Source organism: Sinohyriopsis cumingii, chromosome 1 (assembly GCF_028554795.1).
Source record: "Sinohyriopsis cumingii isolate HCF-2022 chromosome 1, ASM2855479v2, whole genome shotgun sequence".
NCBI lineage: Eukaryota > Metazoa > Mollusca > Bivalvia > Unionida > Unionidae > Sinohyriopsis > Sinohyriopsis cumingii.
Window position 1 is genome coordinate 37,315,989 of NC_142961.1, and position 20,432 is coordinate 37,336,420.

Genomic DNA, 20,432 nt, shown 5'->3' on the forward strand with positions numbered 1-20,432 from the left:
ACACACCTAGTAGAGAGAAATAGACCAATTGTTTTAATTTGAACCATCAAATGCAATGGTTATTTTATTTACAAAGCAGGCTGCATGTGGATTTTCTTAATTATGCCAGATTTAATGTACAAAGCAGGCTGCATGTGGATTTTCTTATTATGCCAGATTTAATGTACAAAGCAGGCTGCATGTGGATTTTCTTATTATGCCAGATTTAATGTACAAAGCAGGCTGACCAAGGGAAACCAAACTTATTTGCTTGTTACCTTTATTTCAGGGAATTTTGCAAATAAATTTAAACAGAAGAAAATTGGTGTTCTGTAAATGATACTTTGAACATACATTCTGTGAAATCTATTAACGTATATGCCGCAGCTGGATTAGTTTCATTGTAAGGTGTGGTCACAGATTGTTAACGGAATACCATACCACTTGGTGCTCAGCAAGTATCATATTCACAGCTTGATCGAATCATTGGGAAAACAAAGCAATTGCTGCCATTACCAGTTAGGTCATTGCGCTAAGAGATAACTTAGAAAATATTACTTGTGAAGTAGACCTGACTTACAAAAAAGAAAAATATAAATCAGATCAGAATTTATATTGCATCCAACACAGGGCACAGCATAACACAAAATAGAATATAAATATGAGTTGTTGAGACTTGCACAAAAATGGAAGCAATATGCTTACTAGTAAACACCAGAGGGTAAACAAAAAATATGTATTGGTGCTCTCTATGTCTAATATTTAATAACATAAATTACTAAAAATTCAAACAAATGTAGCTATTAGTATCATGTATTGAATACTATAATAAAACAAATGCAGTGCATACCATAGTATATGTGCATTTCTTGATTGGAATGGTGGCATGAACACATGCAAATGTTTGAATTTAAAGTAGTTTGTATGTATGCAGACATCTAGAGTTTCCAATTTTGCACCTAGATTTATACAGTTTTGTGCTTCTGAAGTTTACAGTTAAGAAGAAAGGTATAAAAAATTGGACCAGTTCTTTTTTAAAATTATTTTTAATAAAACTTAAGTTTGAGTGCAAGTTTTGAATCATTTCATTTTGAATAATTTAAGTGATATCTTTAATAATCATTTTATCAGCTAGTTATGAATATCATGATTGAAAGGGTGTCGCAAAACTTAGGATTAAAAAACAAAGATGTTTTCCAGAACATGCAACGCATGATGGAGATATTTTTTATGAAAAAGAATGATTGTGCTGACATTCCGTGCATCTGTAAGCAAAAAAGTTTAACCAGGTCAGCAGTAATGAAGTTGATTAATTAAGTCATTCATTGCCAACATCTGCCAGAAATCTTAAAGAAAATGCCAACAGCATTTACAGATAATTTGCAACCCCTACATTGTAACTGTTAACAACTTTTACAAGAAAGAACTCAAATTATAATTTTATGAGTGATATTCAATACAGGTGATTGACCAGTGTATGAACTGGAAGATCAGGTCTTGATTGACCCTTAATTCCATTCATGCAAATTGGCTTACTGCTCTTCGGAGAGATATGATTGAAGTGGGTTTTGGAGACAGATGAACTAATCTTCTGATTGTTTATCTTGCAGTTTGTTGATAGGCGCAAAACTGTATTTATAACTGGGAATAATGCGTGATTTGGGAAATAAAAACAGAAACAAACAGTGAATAAATATGCCTTATTTCTATACATCAGTTGTAGTCATTGCAATTTAACACAAATTTTCATGTTCCTGACATTTTGCATTCAAATACAATTGCAATCAATCAGTTTGAATGTTCCTTGCCATTCATACACTTATCCTAAAGTATATTTCACATTACACATAGTATACATAGCCATGGTACTAAAGCAAAGAAAGAAATAGGTTGTGCCTTTCCATTTTATTTCCATTGTTTTGAGAAAGTTTCACATGCTGCATTCATTGATGTTGTTGTTGTTGTTGTGGGGTTTAACGCCATTTTTCAGCACGATAGGCTATACATGGCGGCCAGTATTAATGGTGGAGGAAGAACCCGGAAAACCCCGGAAAGAACCACCGACCCACGAGAAGCTACTGGCAAGCTTTCTCACATGCCCACATTGGCTGATGCATTCATTGAAATGATCATTATGGTTTAATAAATCATTTGATAATGGAAAAGATTTTAAAAGGTTGGGAAGGTTTATTAGAATAGATTAAAGACATACAGTTAAGCCTGTCTGCATCCCAGATGAAATCTTTTAATTGTATGTAATCAAAACATGTTTACAAACGAACCTTAAAATGTCTTAATCTGTAATGGATTATACTTCTTTTACAATGTTAATTGTAATATCTGTTTTTATATTAATAGTGCTTCAGTGTACTTTATACGATCAATTTGTAGCATGTTTTAGAATTTGTCGTTTTATAGCTGTTATCTCCAAATTCAGAAACCTTTATTGCAAAATAATGACAATGCTTCTTCTCTTGTTCTGAAGTATTGCAGACATTTGTATTGCTAAAATTTAGGGCACTGTGACCTAATAAAACAAGATTCTGGAAAGTAGTTGTGCCACCCTCGGTCCTAAAGGTATTTCAGGCACTAAAGTTTATCAAATGATATCTCCCCTTCCAATAATACAATTATGTTTTGAATTAAATTAGGTCACCATATTGTTACAAAGTCAAAATGCATAAAATGAAGATGATTTATTTTACATTCTAATTTACAGATATAGATCAAGTTTTCAATAAATGAGGCCTTGTTATCTACTGTATCAAGTTCATAGTATGGACATTGGAGAATCATTCTGGAATAAAAACCAAACTAGTCCCCAATAGTCTATTAGAAATCATTCTGGAATAAAACCAAAGTAGTCCACAACAGACTTTTGGAAAATCATTCTTGAATGAAACCAAAGTAGTGCACAACAGTCTATTGGAAAATCATTATTGAATGAAACCAAAGTACATGTAGTCCACAGTAGCAATCTATTTGAAAAATCATTCTGGAACAGAACCAAAGTAGTCCACAAAAAAAATCGGAAAATCATTCTAGAATATAAACAAAGTAGTACACAAGAGTCTGTTAGAAAATTGTTCTAGAACAGAACCAAAGTAGTTCACAACAGTCCATTGGAAAATAATTATAGAATAGAACCAAAGTACATATAATCCTCAGTAGCAGTCTTTTGGAAAATCTTTCTAGAAACGAACCAAAGTAGTCCACAACAGTCTATCGGAAACTCGTTGTAGAATAGAACCAAAGTAGTCCACAGTAGCATCCTACATATTTTCATACTGTAGAATTTATAAATGTGAACATTTTCACTTTTCACATGTGAAAACATTTTCCTTTTTTGCAGGACTGGTGTGATTATGATGAAAAAGCTAATGAATCTGTAGGAGTGTATGAACTGCAGCATCAGTTTGTTTCTGTTAAAAAATAAATCTCAGACCATTCAGTCTTGTATAGTCATGTCTGATAAACCATTGTGCAAATCTTTGGTCATGTTTCCCCTTTCTGTGTATTCAGGGATGGCCCTGGCTTTTAAAAAGCTGTTGCCCAAAAAATCGCCAACCTCAATATTTTGTCGCCAATTTTCAAGTGTCGCCAGAACAAGTAGTGTACATTTTTCCAAGTGTTAATTTAGTCTATTAATGTAACAGGCAATGAAAATGACAAAAGATGGGTTAGTTAATACTTTAATTACAACAAGCATTAACAAAATGTTACAAATAGTTACATGAAGATCCATCGCGATTTTAGGGCTGCCCACTTATTGAATGCAGTTTCAACGTCTAATTTTTCACATCTGTACATGCTGATTCTCATTAAATTCTCGAGAGATAAGATGCTGAGTTTATCTCTGATGTCAGTTTTTATGAGGTTCATCTTACTGAATCCACGTTCACAGTCTACAGTGCTGACAGGTGACACAAGTAGTCTCTCAGCAGCCCCCCCCCCCCATGGCTAGCTTCACAAAACTTGTAGTGAATTGCTTCCTAAATCCCAAGAATGATCACTGAATGCTGTATAAATTTTCTCGACAAGCAAAATAGGATCTCCATTCCCACGAATGAAACTTACACGAGTCAACACCTGGCAATATTGGACCGTATATATAAGCATAAATTCACACCCAATTTAAGGATTCTTTCTCTCCTGTATTTTGGGAAATAAATAATTATTATTAATTATGCAAAACTGTTTTGTTTTTTTTGCTGTTTCTTGTTGTGGAGTTTAAGTCTCTGCAGCCGTAACACGGATTGATGGCAAAAGGAAAAGATCAATGAGTAAAATGCTGTACTGGCGACAGATATAATTGTGAAATTTTTTCCATTTGCTTTGTATTTATACACAGTAGTCGGTACTTCAAAGGTTATCATTTTTCTATGAAGGTTCAGCAAAACTATTGTATTGGTATATGTAAAAAAGACAACAGAAGGATTAGCCATTCAGTTAATTGTATCTGTTCTATTCACGTCGGCCAGTTGTAGGTATAGTTCAGTAGCATGATTGACTGTATCACAGCATACATTACTCAGCCCAGATGTCAGCATAAGCAGATTATGATGTAACAATGCACTGTAAAGATGGGGTTGTCAATACGAACAAAGGATCATTTGTGTAACAGATTGATTCCAATGCATTGCTTAGTCAAGTTTGTGGCTTCCTTTCGTTCTCCCTTTTAATTTATCCAGTCCAAATCCATGATTGTATGTACAAATTAAATAACCAAAAAGTCTGTCGGCCAAAAAATCACCAGATGGGATATTTTTGTCGCCAATAAGGAAAAAAAATCGCAATTTGCGACATTGGCGAAGCCCAGGACGATCCCTGGTATTAGTTTTTCCTTTCCTGTAGTGCAAAGTCCAGATTTGGTATCACAATATTGATGGTGTTGGTGGCATTTAAAGATTTGTGGGCTAAACTTTGTTTAAAATGATTTTGTTTGTTTTTGTCAGTTTAATGCCATTTTTCAGCACATGGCAGGCTATATGTGGCAGCCACTGTATTTGATGGAGGAAGAACCTGGGAAAACCAAGGGAGGAACCACTGACCCATGGGAAGCTGCTGGCAAGCTTTCTTGCATACCCACATTGGCTGAGCTGAGACTGGAACATATATTGACAGAAGTGAGGTGTCAGTGATCTCTAAAGAGAAGATTACTTGGCCACCCAGGGCTCCTTAAAAACATATATATGGATGGATGATACATCATAACACAAGTTGCAGGCAAAAGATTTGGTGTGCATAACCCTTTAATTATTAATTCATGCTTTGCTTTGCATTTTTAATGCCATTATTTGCTTTCAAAACATTTACTTGTGGTCTTGAAGGCAATCAGTTGTTTTAAATAATAAAAATAAGAATAATAATAATAAGGACTTTGTATAGCACCTATTCTTTAGAAGCTCTATGCGCTTTACAACATTGGACAAGACTTGTAACATAAAAAAACGTATATAATGATATGATTACAAAAAACAAACACCATGAAATTAAAAAACATAAACAACATGCTGAAAATATTTAAGGTAGGGAACATTACCAGGTCTTTAAGTTTGTTCTTTCAGTCGAAATAGGTGAGTTTTGAGAGCTCTCTTGAATGGGATCACTGTGTCTTTGTGTCTAAGTTCATTAGGCAATTCATTCCACGTTGCTGGGCCCTGGTATGAAAAAGAGCATTGTCCATATGACTTTGTTTTCATAGTGGGAATAATGAGTATATGATTGTCAGAAGAGAAGCATAAGTGTCTTGCTGGTGTGTATAGTTGGGTGAGGTCAGATAGGTATGTTGGACTGGAGTCCATTATTGAAATGTAGCACAGAGAACAAATTTTGTGTTTGATTCTGGATCAAATGGATAGCCAGTGTAGGGTGCAGAGCAGCAGGGAGGTGTGCTCTGAACTTGGTACTCTGAGGAGGATCCAAGCAGCTGTGTTTTGAAGTTAAGAAAGGGTCATGGTGAAAGCTGATGGATGAGTTTAGTATTTTGAGAGTCAGTTCAGCACCATGACTGGTATATAATAAAATGGTCCTTTTCTAATCTTAGTGTGGGATGCAAAAAAAGATACTAACTTATTAAAATATTATGTGTTTTGTAATGCTTTTATGATAAAATTTACAAAAATCAGTTACACATAAAAACTCAATCCTCAGTGATGGACAAAGGTCAAGCATGCATTATAAATTAAATATAGATAGCATGAGTAACAGATTTAGTTGTGGTTTAATTATCAGTGTATTTGTTACTTCAAAATGTATATATAATCAACACCTTTCTTAACTTTTTCTGTCATCAATGGACTCACAAACTAAAATGGGGCATATGTTAATTTTATTACTTCACATGGTCCTGGAATTTCTTAAGAAAATGTGCAACAGCTCAGCATTCCAGAACAATGCATATTCTGTGGTTTTGTTCCATCATAACCACAAAAAATTCTAAATGGCCACAGCAGGCAGTATTGTGTTATTCCACGTGCATTTACAACTTTTAAATACAAACGCATACAAGCAATAAATTACAATCATATACAGGGGCCCCGAGTGGCCGAGTGGTCTAAAGTGCTCACCGTTACGGATCACTGCCATCTCACCTCTGTCTGCGTGGGTTCGAGTCCAAGGCTCGGCTAGCGTGGGTACGTGGGAAACCCTGCCAGTAGCTTCTCGTGGGTCAGTGGTTCTTCCCTGGGTTTTCCAGGGTTCTTCCTCCACCAGTTATACTGGCCGCCATGTATAGCCTATCTTGTGCTGAAAAATGGCGTTAAACCCTAGAACAACAACAAACTTTACTATTACACAAGCAAGGGCAATCAGTGCTCATAGACATGCCATTAATCCTTAAATGCACACGCGCACACACACACTTTTTTGTATACGGGTATAGGATTTTTAGGGAAAGATGTGCACAAACAACCACATACAGAACACACACTTTTTTGTGCATAAATGATGAGTATTTCTTTTCTAGAGATCAGTTGCCTTTGAAAAGGGATGTTTTTTCTTCAGGGCACATAGACCCTCATCTCTTTAACAACACAGGGTGTTGTGGGGAAACACGTCCATAGAACTGTCACAGGGATAAGCTAAATAAAATTGGTTATTCATAATTTGAGGGTTCTGTTTCCCGAGGAGTCATTCGAGGTCAAAAGAGTTTTCAGATGTCCCAAAATGGGGCAGTTGCTATTGTCTTGGTGGTGACTGGCGTTGGCCGCAAGGCTCTTATTGTTGGTGGCCGTAGAATATTTGAGGAAGGGATTTGGTAGAAGATAATGATGCAACTCAGAGTAAAATTGTCTACACTTATTTTGACTCCTTATTGCAAACTCATATTGGCGATGTCTGCTCCGATTACACCACAAAGATTTAGTAGAAAAACATGATTTGCATTTTAGGCACATATTCTCCGCATGTTGTAAATCTAGAAGATAATAACTCTGAGAAGGACCGGTCGATGCTACTGTGTTGAATGGCATGATAGTTACTTCTTTTTGTAGTTGATGAATTGTGAAGTGTCGATCCAAGAATCAAAGCTCGGGGCATCTCCTTTCCAACACGCTTTCACTGTTTGCCTATTTTACCAGTTCTTCGATACCTAGATGTTTTTTTAGTCACTCTTTGTAACTCGGGCAAGTAAAACATTTCTTTTAACATTACGCCGTTCATGTTTTTCAATTCATAGACGGGAGAAAGACGTCCGCGCACTCGTCCAGTGACATGAAACAGTTTGATGGTTCAGTTCTGTAAATAACCTTTGTCGAAGATGAGTATGGTTTTTTGAATGTGCACACAATCTCAAGTCGTTAACAGTCCACAGTTCTTGGCAACAGAAGGGAACGTTGTCGGGAGTGATTTCTTCGGGGGTGCATCCGATGCTCTGATGGCTAGAATGATTAAGTTTTCACCAAACGTGGTAAGACGTTGATGTACTTGAGTTTTTGTTGATGCGTAAAATATTTCAATATGAGTTCTTTTAAAGTGCTTTGAAAACTTTCCAAGATGCTAGCTTTGATTTCGGGATTCATAGTGGTGAAAAATGGATGTACCTTTTCTTCAGTTCTTGTTTCAGAAAGTCATTGCCTTTTTTTACCATCGGTGATGGTGACGAGTTTTGTTTGAGCACCGGCTTTATGGCTCACGCTAACTCGGGGCTCGTTTTGCAAGTTAAAGGCACTACCCAGGCAAAGTTGGAAAATACCCGAATGACACAAAACAATTATTTGTAACTGCAATTGTACGTGGCCGAATGAGACACATTGGCTAAATCAGCATGCCATTGTTGATGGATGCCCTCACTTTGGTTTGACTTATGAAAATTATTAACGAATGAGTTTGCTTAACGTGTACGTCGCTTGTTCTTGTAACCATCGTCGCACCTGGGGTAAACGAACACTTTTCAGTTGGGTTTTGGCAGCATGATACAATTTTTGAACTCCTCCATAACCAGCAGGATGGGCATGATTGATTGTAGTAAATTCTGGCTAAAAAGTTCTCCACGTTGTTCTCTTCAGTAAGTCAACCACTATTCATAGATATTAGTCTTGGATTCGTGGGGTTTGGAAATTTTGAAATTTGCTTGGCATGTCTGTTGTACCACAGGAGTAGGACCCGAGGGTGGTGGTGGTGGCAAAGAGGTCACTTATTCTTGCTTTCTTTTTCTATCTGGTTTCTCTTTTTGATTTCTGCTAAGATTGGGTCGGTATCATTTTTGTAAGGCCCAAGCTTTGAGTTCTTGGTGGGGAGTGGTGGAACGATTAACAAAGACCCTGCAATCTTACTAGGGATGGGAGCCGAGTGCGTTTGAAAGATTTCTCGTGTATCCTGTTCTTCTGACATCTGTGTGTTTGCATCTCTCTTGATCGCTGTTTGGGGATTTGTTTTTCATCATAACCTTGATATGGATTAGGGTGGGTTTAGCTGTGTCGTTTAAAGCTTTCTGGTGAGATTTGGGAGCGTGGCAAGACTTGATCGTAAAGTTTTCATTTTTCCCTTTCTGACAAAGTTAGTGCGATCTATCAACGCTTGCAATTCTTGTTGAAACTGTGACATCTTAATGAGAGTAGGACTGGGAGGTACAAGATAGGTCTGTTGTTCTTGTCAATGATGGAATTCCATCCATTATATGTAAGGCACTAAAGTTAGTTTTCGTCCTTCCATGAGATTCCAAAATACACGTATGAGGTCTTTCTTTTTTCCTTATTTATTGGTGCTTGCTAATACTTGTTCAATAAGTTCTCCAAACAAAGGACCAGCCACTCCTTTAACCATGGGTTCTATTCCAATGCGTTACACCAACATGTTTATTTTGACTAATGGGTAATTTCTATTTAATCATCTGGCGAAGAACATTCCGATATTTTCCTAAGCGTTCTTTCTGGTGCTTGGACAAAGGTACCGTTCCTTTCAAGACATTCAAACAACATTCCCACACGGTGAAGATAATTTCTTTCTGGGCCGTCTGAATGAGTTGCTTTTGCATGCGTGCGTGGGCTTTCGTTGGTACTAACAACACAACCCAATGTTTGGCTAAACGAGGAGGGAGTCCCTTTTTCTCTTTCTGGCAGGAGAGTGGTGGGGTGCACATCTGGAGGGTGACATCATTTTCCTTTCAGGAGCACAAAGCACTGAAGCGAATCGCCCAGCCTAAGTATTTTTTTTTATACTGGAATGCGTCTCCACTGGTTGTCGGTACGTCGTATCATCTTCGTGATGGGTATCAAATATTGACGGGTTTTCAGTGGACTAAAGCGTTACGGTTCTTGTTCGCTAAATTCCAGTAAACCTTGTAACATTCCCGTTCTCTGTTGGACATCGGTTTTGGGGTAGGGCACTTTTAGTGGCCGCTACTGCGACTAAAGAAGAAGAGGTATTTGCCACTAGAGAAGTTCCTTTAGAAACTTGTTTCCATTTTTTTCCCCATCAAATTGAGAAAGATGCATGTGACATTGGGTCTGGCAGGCATCACGAGCGACAACGAAGTCGAAGAAGCTTGTGGGCATGGTCAATGAGGGACGTGGTTTGGGGTGTAAGGTTGCGTCAGGGAAGCAGTACATTTCTTTATGGCAAAAATATTTATACCGTCATGATCCATTTCAGAAGGTCTTGGACTTTTTAGATGAGTACAATTGATATAAAGAATTTGAGTTTTTATTTGAAACATTTGTCTATTATCTTTGGTTCGCATTATTGCCATTTTTCATATGCCTAAATTACTTGGTACACTATAGTTAGGATTGTGATGGTGTACTGTTAAACACTAAAATGCAGATACAGCCCTAGAAATGGAATTACCTACAACAGTGAAAAGAACAAAACGAAATAAAATAAACCCACCTTAATATTATCCCACACCTGCTCAGCTCGACAAGAATGTCCCTTTTTCAAACTGATTACCCGAGTTGCCCCCCCGCTACTAGAATTTAAAATGTCTTTCCAAATTCAAACAGTGAATTGAATATTGCGGCACCTAGCTATTTAGAAAGCTACTAATTGTAGTTGCAAAGATGCGAATCATTGGGAGCTTCTTTTTTTCTCCCTCCAGGCTCATAGATTGACAGACCTGGTCCCTATGTTGAAGCAACCAGCGGTCTTAATCCTATTCTATCATAAACACAGATTCGTAGGAAATATTGAAGTTGTTTACGAACAGGCCTTGCACAAGGCCATCGAGATGCGGTTGTGGTATCACGTGGAATTTTATAACTTCATGCCTTGAAGTTTAAACCAGTTTGCCATCGTTTGATTCTACATCAATTACATTTTAGAAACAAAGAAGCTTTTTATTGACTTCATTTTGTTTTGCTTAGAACTTTGTGACGGTTTGATGTTTTCATTCATTTTAATTCTTGTATGGAACAGTTCACTAAAGGTAAACATCCAGCTATACTTAATTTAATGTGAACCTTTGAAGTAAGACTTTAAATATTAACACTGGAGAATTTTTAAAATGCTATTGTTTTTAAATAACTAGCACATTGGGCAATAATAAACAGAGATTTCTTTGAATTTATTTAATTCATTTTTATTGATAGATATTTATATCAGTACATTTGTTTTAAGAAACGTTTTTCACAGTAGCCAGATCGTGTTTGTCTGCTAGAACACCTCATGCTTGATTGCTTCCGCCGAAGACGTACTGCATGTCTGTTCAGAATACTTCTTGAGCCTTCGACGGTCTTGGAATTTTTCCAATGTCTGATGAAGGCAAACCCGTGAAATTCAAGTTTTATTGATATGACTCAGAGTAAGGTAATGAAAGATGTGTTCTACTGAAAGAGCAGTAACGCTTCGTAAATCGTTCATTAGAGAGACATGGGGCCCCGAGTGGCCGAGTGGTCTAAAGCGTTCACCGTTACGGATCACTGCCATCTCACCTCTGTCTGCGTCGGTTCGAGTCTCGAGTATGTGAGAAAGCTTGCCAGTAGCTTCTCGTGGGTCGGTGGTTCTTTCCGGGGTTTTCCCGGGTTCTTCCTCACCATTAATACTGGCCGCCATGTATAGCCTATCGTGTGCTAAAAAATGGCGTTAAACCCTACAACAACAACAATCATTCATAATTACCGAACATGAATTTAGAATAGAAGGGAGGGTGCATTATATGGGCCATTTTTAGCCAGGAAAAGGTCATTTTGTTTCAACAGCCATACAAATATACCAATCTGACCTAATTTTGTAGGAAAAGGTATGAACTTAAACAAAAAAAAGCTTCTGACATTACGGTTTGCACTATTAAAGATAACCTTTAAAATGGCCAGCATCAGCAAATAAGACCTAATGTAAATCACAAATTATAGTGAATTCGGTACCAAAATAAAATTCATTAAAATGTTCTTGATTCAAGTGAAATTATTGTTGAAAAATTTAAATCCTCATGAAAACATGTCTCATTTTATCCATGCATGCTTAATCCCAATGAAAAACATGACTGTAAAATACCAGAAGTATTGCATGAAGTAGTTACCAGCAAAACACTACAGCAGAGTAGTGAAGCTTGAACTTCACAGATTTTTAGACAAAACTACTAAATCAAGGTGGTGTCAATAAAGTTTGCTGGTACATACAAATGTTTGTCAGGAAAATAATCTTTACATTGCTAATTTAATCCAGCACTCTCAAAACCACTGATAATTAGGTCCAATCTTTCACATCTTTTCGAAAGAGTCACAATTATCCATTTAGCATAAATTGGCTTCATTTATAAAGTCTCATGCAAAGTTGAGTGGTTGAAGTTCATTTGTGCATGAGGCAGCTGAAACAAACTAGTGATAACATTCTGTTTCAATTAAGATAGCATCTTCACACTTTGATGGGCTCAGAACACATCAAATGATGACATTGCATGCTAACTGCATTGAGCATGGGGCAGCTGGTCAGGTGCTTCATTCCCATGTGGAAAGATATCATCCAAACTGACAGGGATCTAAGCTGAATTTAACTACTCTTAAGGAACGGTGTTAATGCTGAAAATAACTGATGGTACAACTTTACAGACAGTGTGTTTGATTTAGATTTTAACGTAGCTTTAACAATTTTCCAGTCATATCGCTAAGATGTCTGCAGTGTGACAGTTTTAAAGTGATGTCTAGCACTAGGGCATCATGCTGCAGACATGTAGCATGATGTCCCACCCAGTCGCATTATCCTGACACCAAGCCAACCAGTCCTAACACTAACCTCTTAATGCTGTGTACCAAGCGAGACAGCTGTTAGTACCATTTTTAGAAGTCTTTGGTATGACTCGGCCATGGTTCAATCCCACAACCATCCACATCTGTGGCGGACGCTCTAACCACTAGGCCACCAGAGCTGTAACTTTACGGACATTGTTTTTAACTCAAAGATCATATGCATGTACTTTAATAACTGATTAACTTGGTGCTATTGGCTGCATTGGCTCCCTTTGATGTTGAAGATAAGTGTGTGTGTGTGTGTGTGTGTGTGTGTGTGTGTGATTTGGATTTTCAACGTAGCTTTAACGATATTTCAGTCATATCACTAAGATGTCTGCAGTGTGGCAGTTTATAATGATGTCTAACCTCTTAATGCTGAGCACCTAGCAAGGCAGCTGTTAGTACCATTTTTATAAGTCTTTGCATGACTCAGCCAGGGGTTCGAACCCACGACCTCTCTCATCTGAGGCAGATGCCCTAACCACTAGGCCACCGGAGCGGTCGAATATAAGTGACTGATCTTGACAGGTGTTTGATTTGTGCTCATACAAGTGGAGGTAGTATTGTTTTCAGCTTTGAAGTGACCTCCATTTGTTATTGGTATTGTTCTGTTATTTCATATTCTTTATTTTTCTTTATTTGGTGTATCTGTAAAGGTTAATTAATGAAATTAAATACATACAAATATGTGAACTTTGACATGCAGAACCAACAATTTACCATATATATTACCATATATATAAGCCCGTTCGCGTATAAGAAAACCCGACTCTAAAGTGAATAGGTATAAACATTAAAATAGTGCTTGATCGATGTATAAGCCAACCCACAACTCTGACATTATGCGGTAAATTCTAAATGCATTTATTTAGGCAAACTTATCTTAACAAAAATTATGAAAAAGAAATGGTATAAACTTGTTTGAAAAGTAATTTATTTAATTTTCTATTTTCTTATTGTTTCTGCCCAATTTTGATTTGCGTATAACTTGATCAAACAATGACAAGAATTGAGAGGGGCCCCGAATGGCTGAGTGGTCTAAAGCGCTCTCCATTACGGATCACTGCCATCTCACCTCTGTCTGCGGCGGTTAGAGTCTCTGATTCAGCCAATGTGGGTATGTGAGAAAGCTTGCCAGTAGCTTCTCGTGGGTCGGTGGTTCTTTCCAGGGTTTTTCCGGGTTCTTCCTCCACTATTAATACTGACCGCCATGTATAGCCTATCTTGTGCTGAAAAATGGCGTTAAACCCTACAACAACAACAACAACAATTAGACAATTAGAGACACAAATCTTGCATCTGACACAGTAATACTTTTTTTTTTGGTTACAGACAGAACAACATTTATTCCCCGCATTTTGTAGAAATCAGGATATATTTAACTGAGCATGTTCATTATTTCGTCTCTCTATCTGTCCTTTCCTCCGTCCTACTTTATTTTGCATAGATTATCATTGGATTCCAACCATATTTATTGGATTGCTTACTGTTGGATGAGGCTAATTATCAGCATTGTGGGTCCATGTTTAGCGGAGTTATAGTCCTTGATTAACGAAACGAACTCTTTCACTTTCGTTTCTGCGCAATAACACAATTTTTAACAAAACCACCGTCGCTGAAGCTCGTCAAAGTGATCACGTTGGTGTCATTGTGCATGTCCGTACCTCCCACGTCCCTGTTATTCAGTACATTCTTCCTTAGTCCATGCACACTCTAGATTAATTTCAAGGTTGAAGTTAATTATGTGCTAAGTTTTGCAAATACTGTTGGCCACAGGGTCATGTTGCTTGGTATGTGGTATATCTTGATCGCACAAAACCAGTTTAGTATGCAGTTCGATATTGACGAGACCTCAGCCGAGTTCAGTTGTTAGCATTTTGGTTCCTGTTATATGTAACTCCATACTTATATAATTTAAGCGGAATTTGATTTTCGGCTTCCTTAGATGTCGTTTAGTTGAGTTACGGTCATTGAATGTTGAGCTCAGATTTTTATGCAGCCTGATTTTGATGAAACCTCTACTGTGCTGAATCGTGAGTGCCCTGACATTAGTTGTCTCCCTTTGCAAATGCACCTTAGGTGGCAGGGTACAGTTTCACAAATTGGCCCCTGGCAAATTTCTTAACTTAGGGCTATCGTGTGACTTTTTCAGATATTATTGTTTACTATTTATATATATGGATATATTTGTGAACTAGGTGTTTCAGGCTTGTGTTCTTTAAATTGATGTTAGGCATGTACACCTTCTATAGTTGTATGTTGATAGTGAAATACCAATAGTCGGCTAGGAAGAAGAGCTAGCCTCCCATAGCAGTAGACACGTGGGTTGACGGCAAGTAGAATATCTCAAAAAACAGCTTGGATGACAACTACTCTGAATTGCATCAAGCTATTTAGAAGACAATGTTTTTCAAAATTTTCATCCAGGGAAAAGGCTGTTTGCACTGTGAGCACCACATGCTGTCAAAAATGTGAAAAAATGCATGTATAAAATAGGGGTTGGGGTGCATAAACTTCATCTGCTGTGAACTGCTATTGACGTCTCTGGTCAAGTGAATAATATTCTTATGCTTTGTTTTAATATGTGTATCTAAAAATATGGACCTTTTTGACCTCACTTGTGTATTTGATTTTTTATGATGTTTGATACTAGGTCGCTGATTGCGGCAATAAATTTGTACATAAAAACTGGCTCCTGTCCCCTTAATGCATTACCTATCTCATCATTATCACCTAGCCATTTCCTCTACAATACTACACTCCATACTTCCAACGAAAAGAGAGGGACATCAATTCCGGAAATTCGCTAATTTCAATTTTAGCTTAATATCAGTATCGGATTTAGCGGGGTTGGAAGGATATCTAATGGACGGTTTACGGCTCCTGTCAAAGTCAAAAGAAGCACGTTACAACGGGCAGGCTAGAAATGCGCTATTATTTACATAAAGCTTACAACACGAATATTTTAAAACTATTATCACAGTTTTACAAAAGAGCAGTGACGCACGTGACTGAATATAGGTATCCAGTGGTTTATAAAGATTATGATAATGTTACGTATATCTGATTTAATTCATATTTATTTTAATTTAATTGCTTGTCAATTTTAATTATTTTATTCTATTAAATGCTATTATAATGTAAATTTATTCACTGGAGATGATATTTTTCCAGAAAATTGGTTGACCTGAATCATTCTGTTCATAAACACCAGGTGTTGGTCTGGATGCTGACCTTGATTCAAAATTAGCAAACCAACTTTTATTTTAATTTTAAAATGATTGGTTGTTGTCAAGGTCTTGATGGGGCTTTGGGTTTAAGATTTAAACTTCTTTTTAATTTTTTTATTTTTTAGAGAAAATTATTGGTCTAATTAAGGCCATATGCTGTGTACGTGATATAAACATGATCACGTGACCCCCTTCTGATTTCGCAACTTGGGGGAATTTCGAAACTGCGTCTTTTAATACAATATAACCTTTGTTTTAGAGAGAGATCTCTCAATTTAGGGCTTTTTAGACTGATGTCAAGTTATTTTGTTGTAGCCAGATCTTGAGCTATAATTTTCTTCAGATCAGTTGGATTTCAAAAGGATTAATTCTTTATTCTCTGGAAATATTTTCAGGAGTGCGCACTCAGAAATTTTGGAAAGACATTGCTTACAAGTTTAATTTGGATTTCCAACACTGGAATTCCATTATTTGTATTTCTAGATAACTGTAGATAAGCACAGTACTGACTACAGCATACGTCATCATCATCCATCTTGGATTTTCCATCAGGATTCGAACTTGAAATTATTAGAACATTTATTACTAGGACCTTTGCAAAATAATTCGTGGATTAGTCTTAGATTATTTTTGGAGTTATTTCTTGAAACCGTAAATTCTTCTTTTTTAATTTTTACAGAATTTTTTCCAGGAAAAAAAATTATTTGTTAAATTTCGAAAAGCTTGTTGTTTTCACTCTCTTTCTGTGTTACTGTTTATTCGAGCCTAAACCCGTAACATAGAAATTGGGTAGCTCGTCTGAAATATTTTGTATTTTGGCTAAAATATTTCAGGAAACATTGTTTTTTGAAATTTGAATTCCCCTAGTTTTTGAAATCTTTAGTGAGATCGACAAGCTTTTTCTAAAATGTCGTCAAAAGTAGAAATCTTTCTTTCAAATCCTACCCAGGAACAATTAGATCTTTTCAAGAATGATGATTTGATTCAACTTGCCAGAAAATACGATCTCTTTGAAGTAAAGGCTTCCTTAACGAAACAGGAAACAAGAAATATTTTGGTTCAATATTTAGTAGAAAAGAATGTTTTGGATAAAAGTGCTTTGGTTTCATCAGTAAGTATTTATCAGACTCTGACAAAAAATGAAGGAATTATAATTTAAATACAAGATGGAATTAGAGTTGAGGAAGCTGGAGCTTCAGAAAGATAAAGAATAAAAACAAATGCAAATGCATTTGCAGTTGGAAAAAGAAAAAGAACAAATGAAATTGGAGAAAGAGAAAGAACAAATGAAATTGGAGAAAGAGAAAGAACAAATGAAATTGGAGAAAGGAAAAGAACAAATGCAATTACAAGAAAAACGAGCAGTTGCAATATGAGAAAGAAGAGAGAGAGAGAGAGAGAGAGAGAGAGAGAGAGAGAGGAAAGAGAAAAAAGAAATGAAATTACAAAAGGAACAAATGCAAATGAAATTAGATAAGGAAGAACGACAGAAAGACGGAATATCAGTTTAGAATAAAAAGAAATGGAACTGTCAAGTGAAAAGCACATTCATACTTCAAATCCAAATTTAAGTTTTGATCTTGCAAAGAATATTAGGTTAGTGCCCCCTTTCAGAGAAAAAGAAGTAGACAAATATTTTCCATATTTTGAAAAAGTTGCTGAAAATTTGAAGTGGCCAAGGAAGCATTGGACTCAATTATTACAATGTGTACTCACTGGTAAAGCTAGTGATATTTACCGTTCACTGTTAGTTCAACAAAGTGGTGACTATGATAGGGTCAAAGAATGCATCTTAAGGGGTTATGAGTTAGTCCCTGAAGCTTATCGGCATTTATTCAGAAACTATAAAAAAGAAGCTGGACAAACTCGTATTGAATTTGCAAGAGAAAAAGAGCAGCTATTTGATAGATCGTGAACATTGAACAAGATTATGAAAATCTTAAACAACTTATATTACTTGAAGAGTTCAAAAACTGTGTACATAGTGACATTAAGTCTTATCTTGACGAGCATAAGATTGAAACCTTGGAAAATGCTGCTCGTGCTGCTGATGAGTATTCATTAATTCATAAAGTTCCTTTTGTAAATAAGACTTCTAGTCAACAGTCTTCTGGCAGAAAAGTATTTCAGCCTAATTCAAGCCCTTCAAACTGGCACAACTTCTAAAAATCAAACTTCAGAGAAGCTTGATTCAAGATCGTTGTCTCTTCCTACGTGTACCTATTGCAAGAAAAAAGGACACGTTGTTTCTGATTGCTACAGATTGAAAAATAGGCATCAGAAACAAGACAGACCTATTCCAAATGCTCTTATTTCTAAAAGGTCAAGGTTACGGTTATGTATTGAAAGAAATGCATGTGTTGGGTCTAACAAACTCCAGTCTGATTTAATTACGGAGAATTATGAACCATTCGTAACGAAGGGTTCTATATTACTCTTGAGTGATTCGGCCAATCCTATTCCTATTAAAATTTTAAGGGACACAGGAGCTTCTCAGAGTCTCTTATTGTCGGGTACTTTGCCTTTTTCTGAGAAGTCTTCTTCTAATGAGAGTGTTATTATTCAGGGAGTAGAATGCGGTTTTGTTGATGTAATTCTCCATTGTGTAAATTTGTCATCAGACTTAGTTTCAGGACCCGTGACAGTCGGAATGGTCTCTGTTTTACCCGTTGAGGGCATTCGTTTATTACTAGGCAACGACCTAGCTGGAGACAAGGTTGTGGTTAATCTACTTGTAACTGACAAGCCTTGCTTGGATCAGAAAGTCGATCCAATTGAAATAGAATTCCCTGATGTATTTACAGCTTGTGCAGTTACCAGAGCTGTATAAAGAAAGCTCTTGAGAATTATGTTGATAACGAAAGTATTCCTTTAGCTGACACATGTATTGGCCAGGTTTTTGATGAGGTCATTTTCACTCCTTGTTTCGATCAATCAGAGGGTAATGGTTACAGTGATCCACTTTTAACAACTCATTCTCTTTATTCTAATCAGGGTGAAAAACGACAATCACTTGTCGTCAAGGAGGAAAAAAGATACTGAGATCTCCTGTTTGTTTCAGAAGGACATTAGTGAAACTGAAGCTACTGAAGTTCCTGACTGTTATTTCATTAAAAATGGAAATCTTGTGAGACAATGGAGACCTCCCGAGGTACCTGCCGATGACGAATGGTCAGTGAACTATCAAATTGTAGTTCCAAAACCTTACAGACAGGAAATACTAAGTCTGGCCCATGAAACTCCATTGGCTGGTCATTTAGGGATCATTAAAACTTATCACAAGGTCTTAACTCACTTTTATTGGCCAAAAATCAAGAGTGATGTTGGTAAATACTGTTGATCTTGTCATACCTGGCAAATGGTAGAAAAACCAAATCAGAAAATTCACAAGGCTCATCTACAGTCTATTCTTGCCTTTGACGAACCATTCAGTAGAATTATCGTAGATTGTGTTGGTCCCTTACCTAAAACCAAGTTAGGTAACCAATACCTGTTGACCATTATATGTGCGTCAACAAGGAGGCAATACCCTTGAGGAATATAAAATCTAAAATAATAGTAAAAGCTGTGATAAAGTCTTTTACTCAATTTGGCCTTTCTAACTCTATCCAGTTGGGACAATGTTCAAATTTCAGGTCTGAACTTTCCAGCCTATTGTGCTTGAATTTGGCATTCAGCAATTCAGGTCAGAGGTGTATTTATGGTTTGACAGACCTAAAATGGAGAGAACTTTTGAGTTTTGTAATAATGGAGTTCTGTCTCTCTCTCTCTCGCTCATTTATCAGATTTTTCTTCAGATTAGATATTACGGCCCTTACAAACCTAAGAAGAAAATGAATGAGTTAAATTATAATATTAGTGCTCCTGGGATCTAAATAAATTATAGGAGTATCAGTATATTGAAAGAGATAACCAGATTAAACATGCAATTAATTTAGTTGTACCTGTCCCACTCAGTGAAGATTTAAGTGAAGAAATATCATCAGATTCTACTGATATTGGAGTGACAAATCTTTGGAATTCAGAAATTATGAAAGATCTGGAGCAGAAACTTTCACACTTGCAAGAGCAAGAAAGAAATGAATCTTAAACAGTTATTATTTGAATATTAGCACTTTTTTCCAGATGTTCCTAGTGTGACAAACAAACTTTTCTATGACTTTGAAATTGTAAATTCCAAACCTGCCAAACAACACCCGTACAGGATGAACCCTCTAAAATGGGAATACTTGAAAAAGGAAATTCAATATTTGCTGGAGAATGATTTTACAGAGCTCAGTAAAAGTGACTCGAGTTTACCATGCATACTTGTTCCAAAACCAGATAAAACTTTCCGTATGTGTGCTGATTATAGGAAGGTGAATAGTGTGACAAAAACAGATTCATTCCCATTACCAAGAATCAATGACTATTGATAAGATTGGGAATGCCAGTTATGTCACCAAATTTGACCTGATGAAGGAATTTTGGCAGATTCCACTAACGGTAAGAGCAAAGGAAATTTCGACATTCGTGACTCCAGATGGACTTTACCAATATAAGGTAATGCCGTTTCGGA

General features: G+C 36.6%; 1 protein-coding gene across 2 annotated transcripts in view; it reads left to right on the plus strand.

Annotated features, from left to right (window-relative positions):
- The window catches only part of LOC149806718 (CXXC motif containing zinc binding protein-like), a 29,191-nt gene extending 25,719 nt beyond the window's left edge, over positions 1-3,472 (plus strand). For both annotated transcript variants that reach the window (XM_089956892.1, XM_089956888.1), the window contains exon 7: positions 3,332-3,472. In XM_089956892.1, the coding sequence (XP_089813018.1) occupies positions 3,332-3,415 (84 nt within the window). In that variant the 3' untranslated portion in view covers positions 3,416-3,472. The remainder of the gene's footprint in view (positions 1-3,331) is intronic.
- The last annotated feature ends 16,960 nt before the right edge of the window (positions 3,473-20,432 follow it).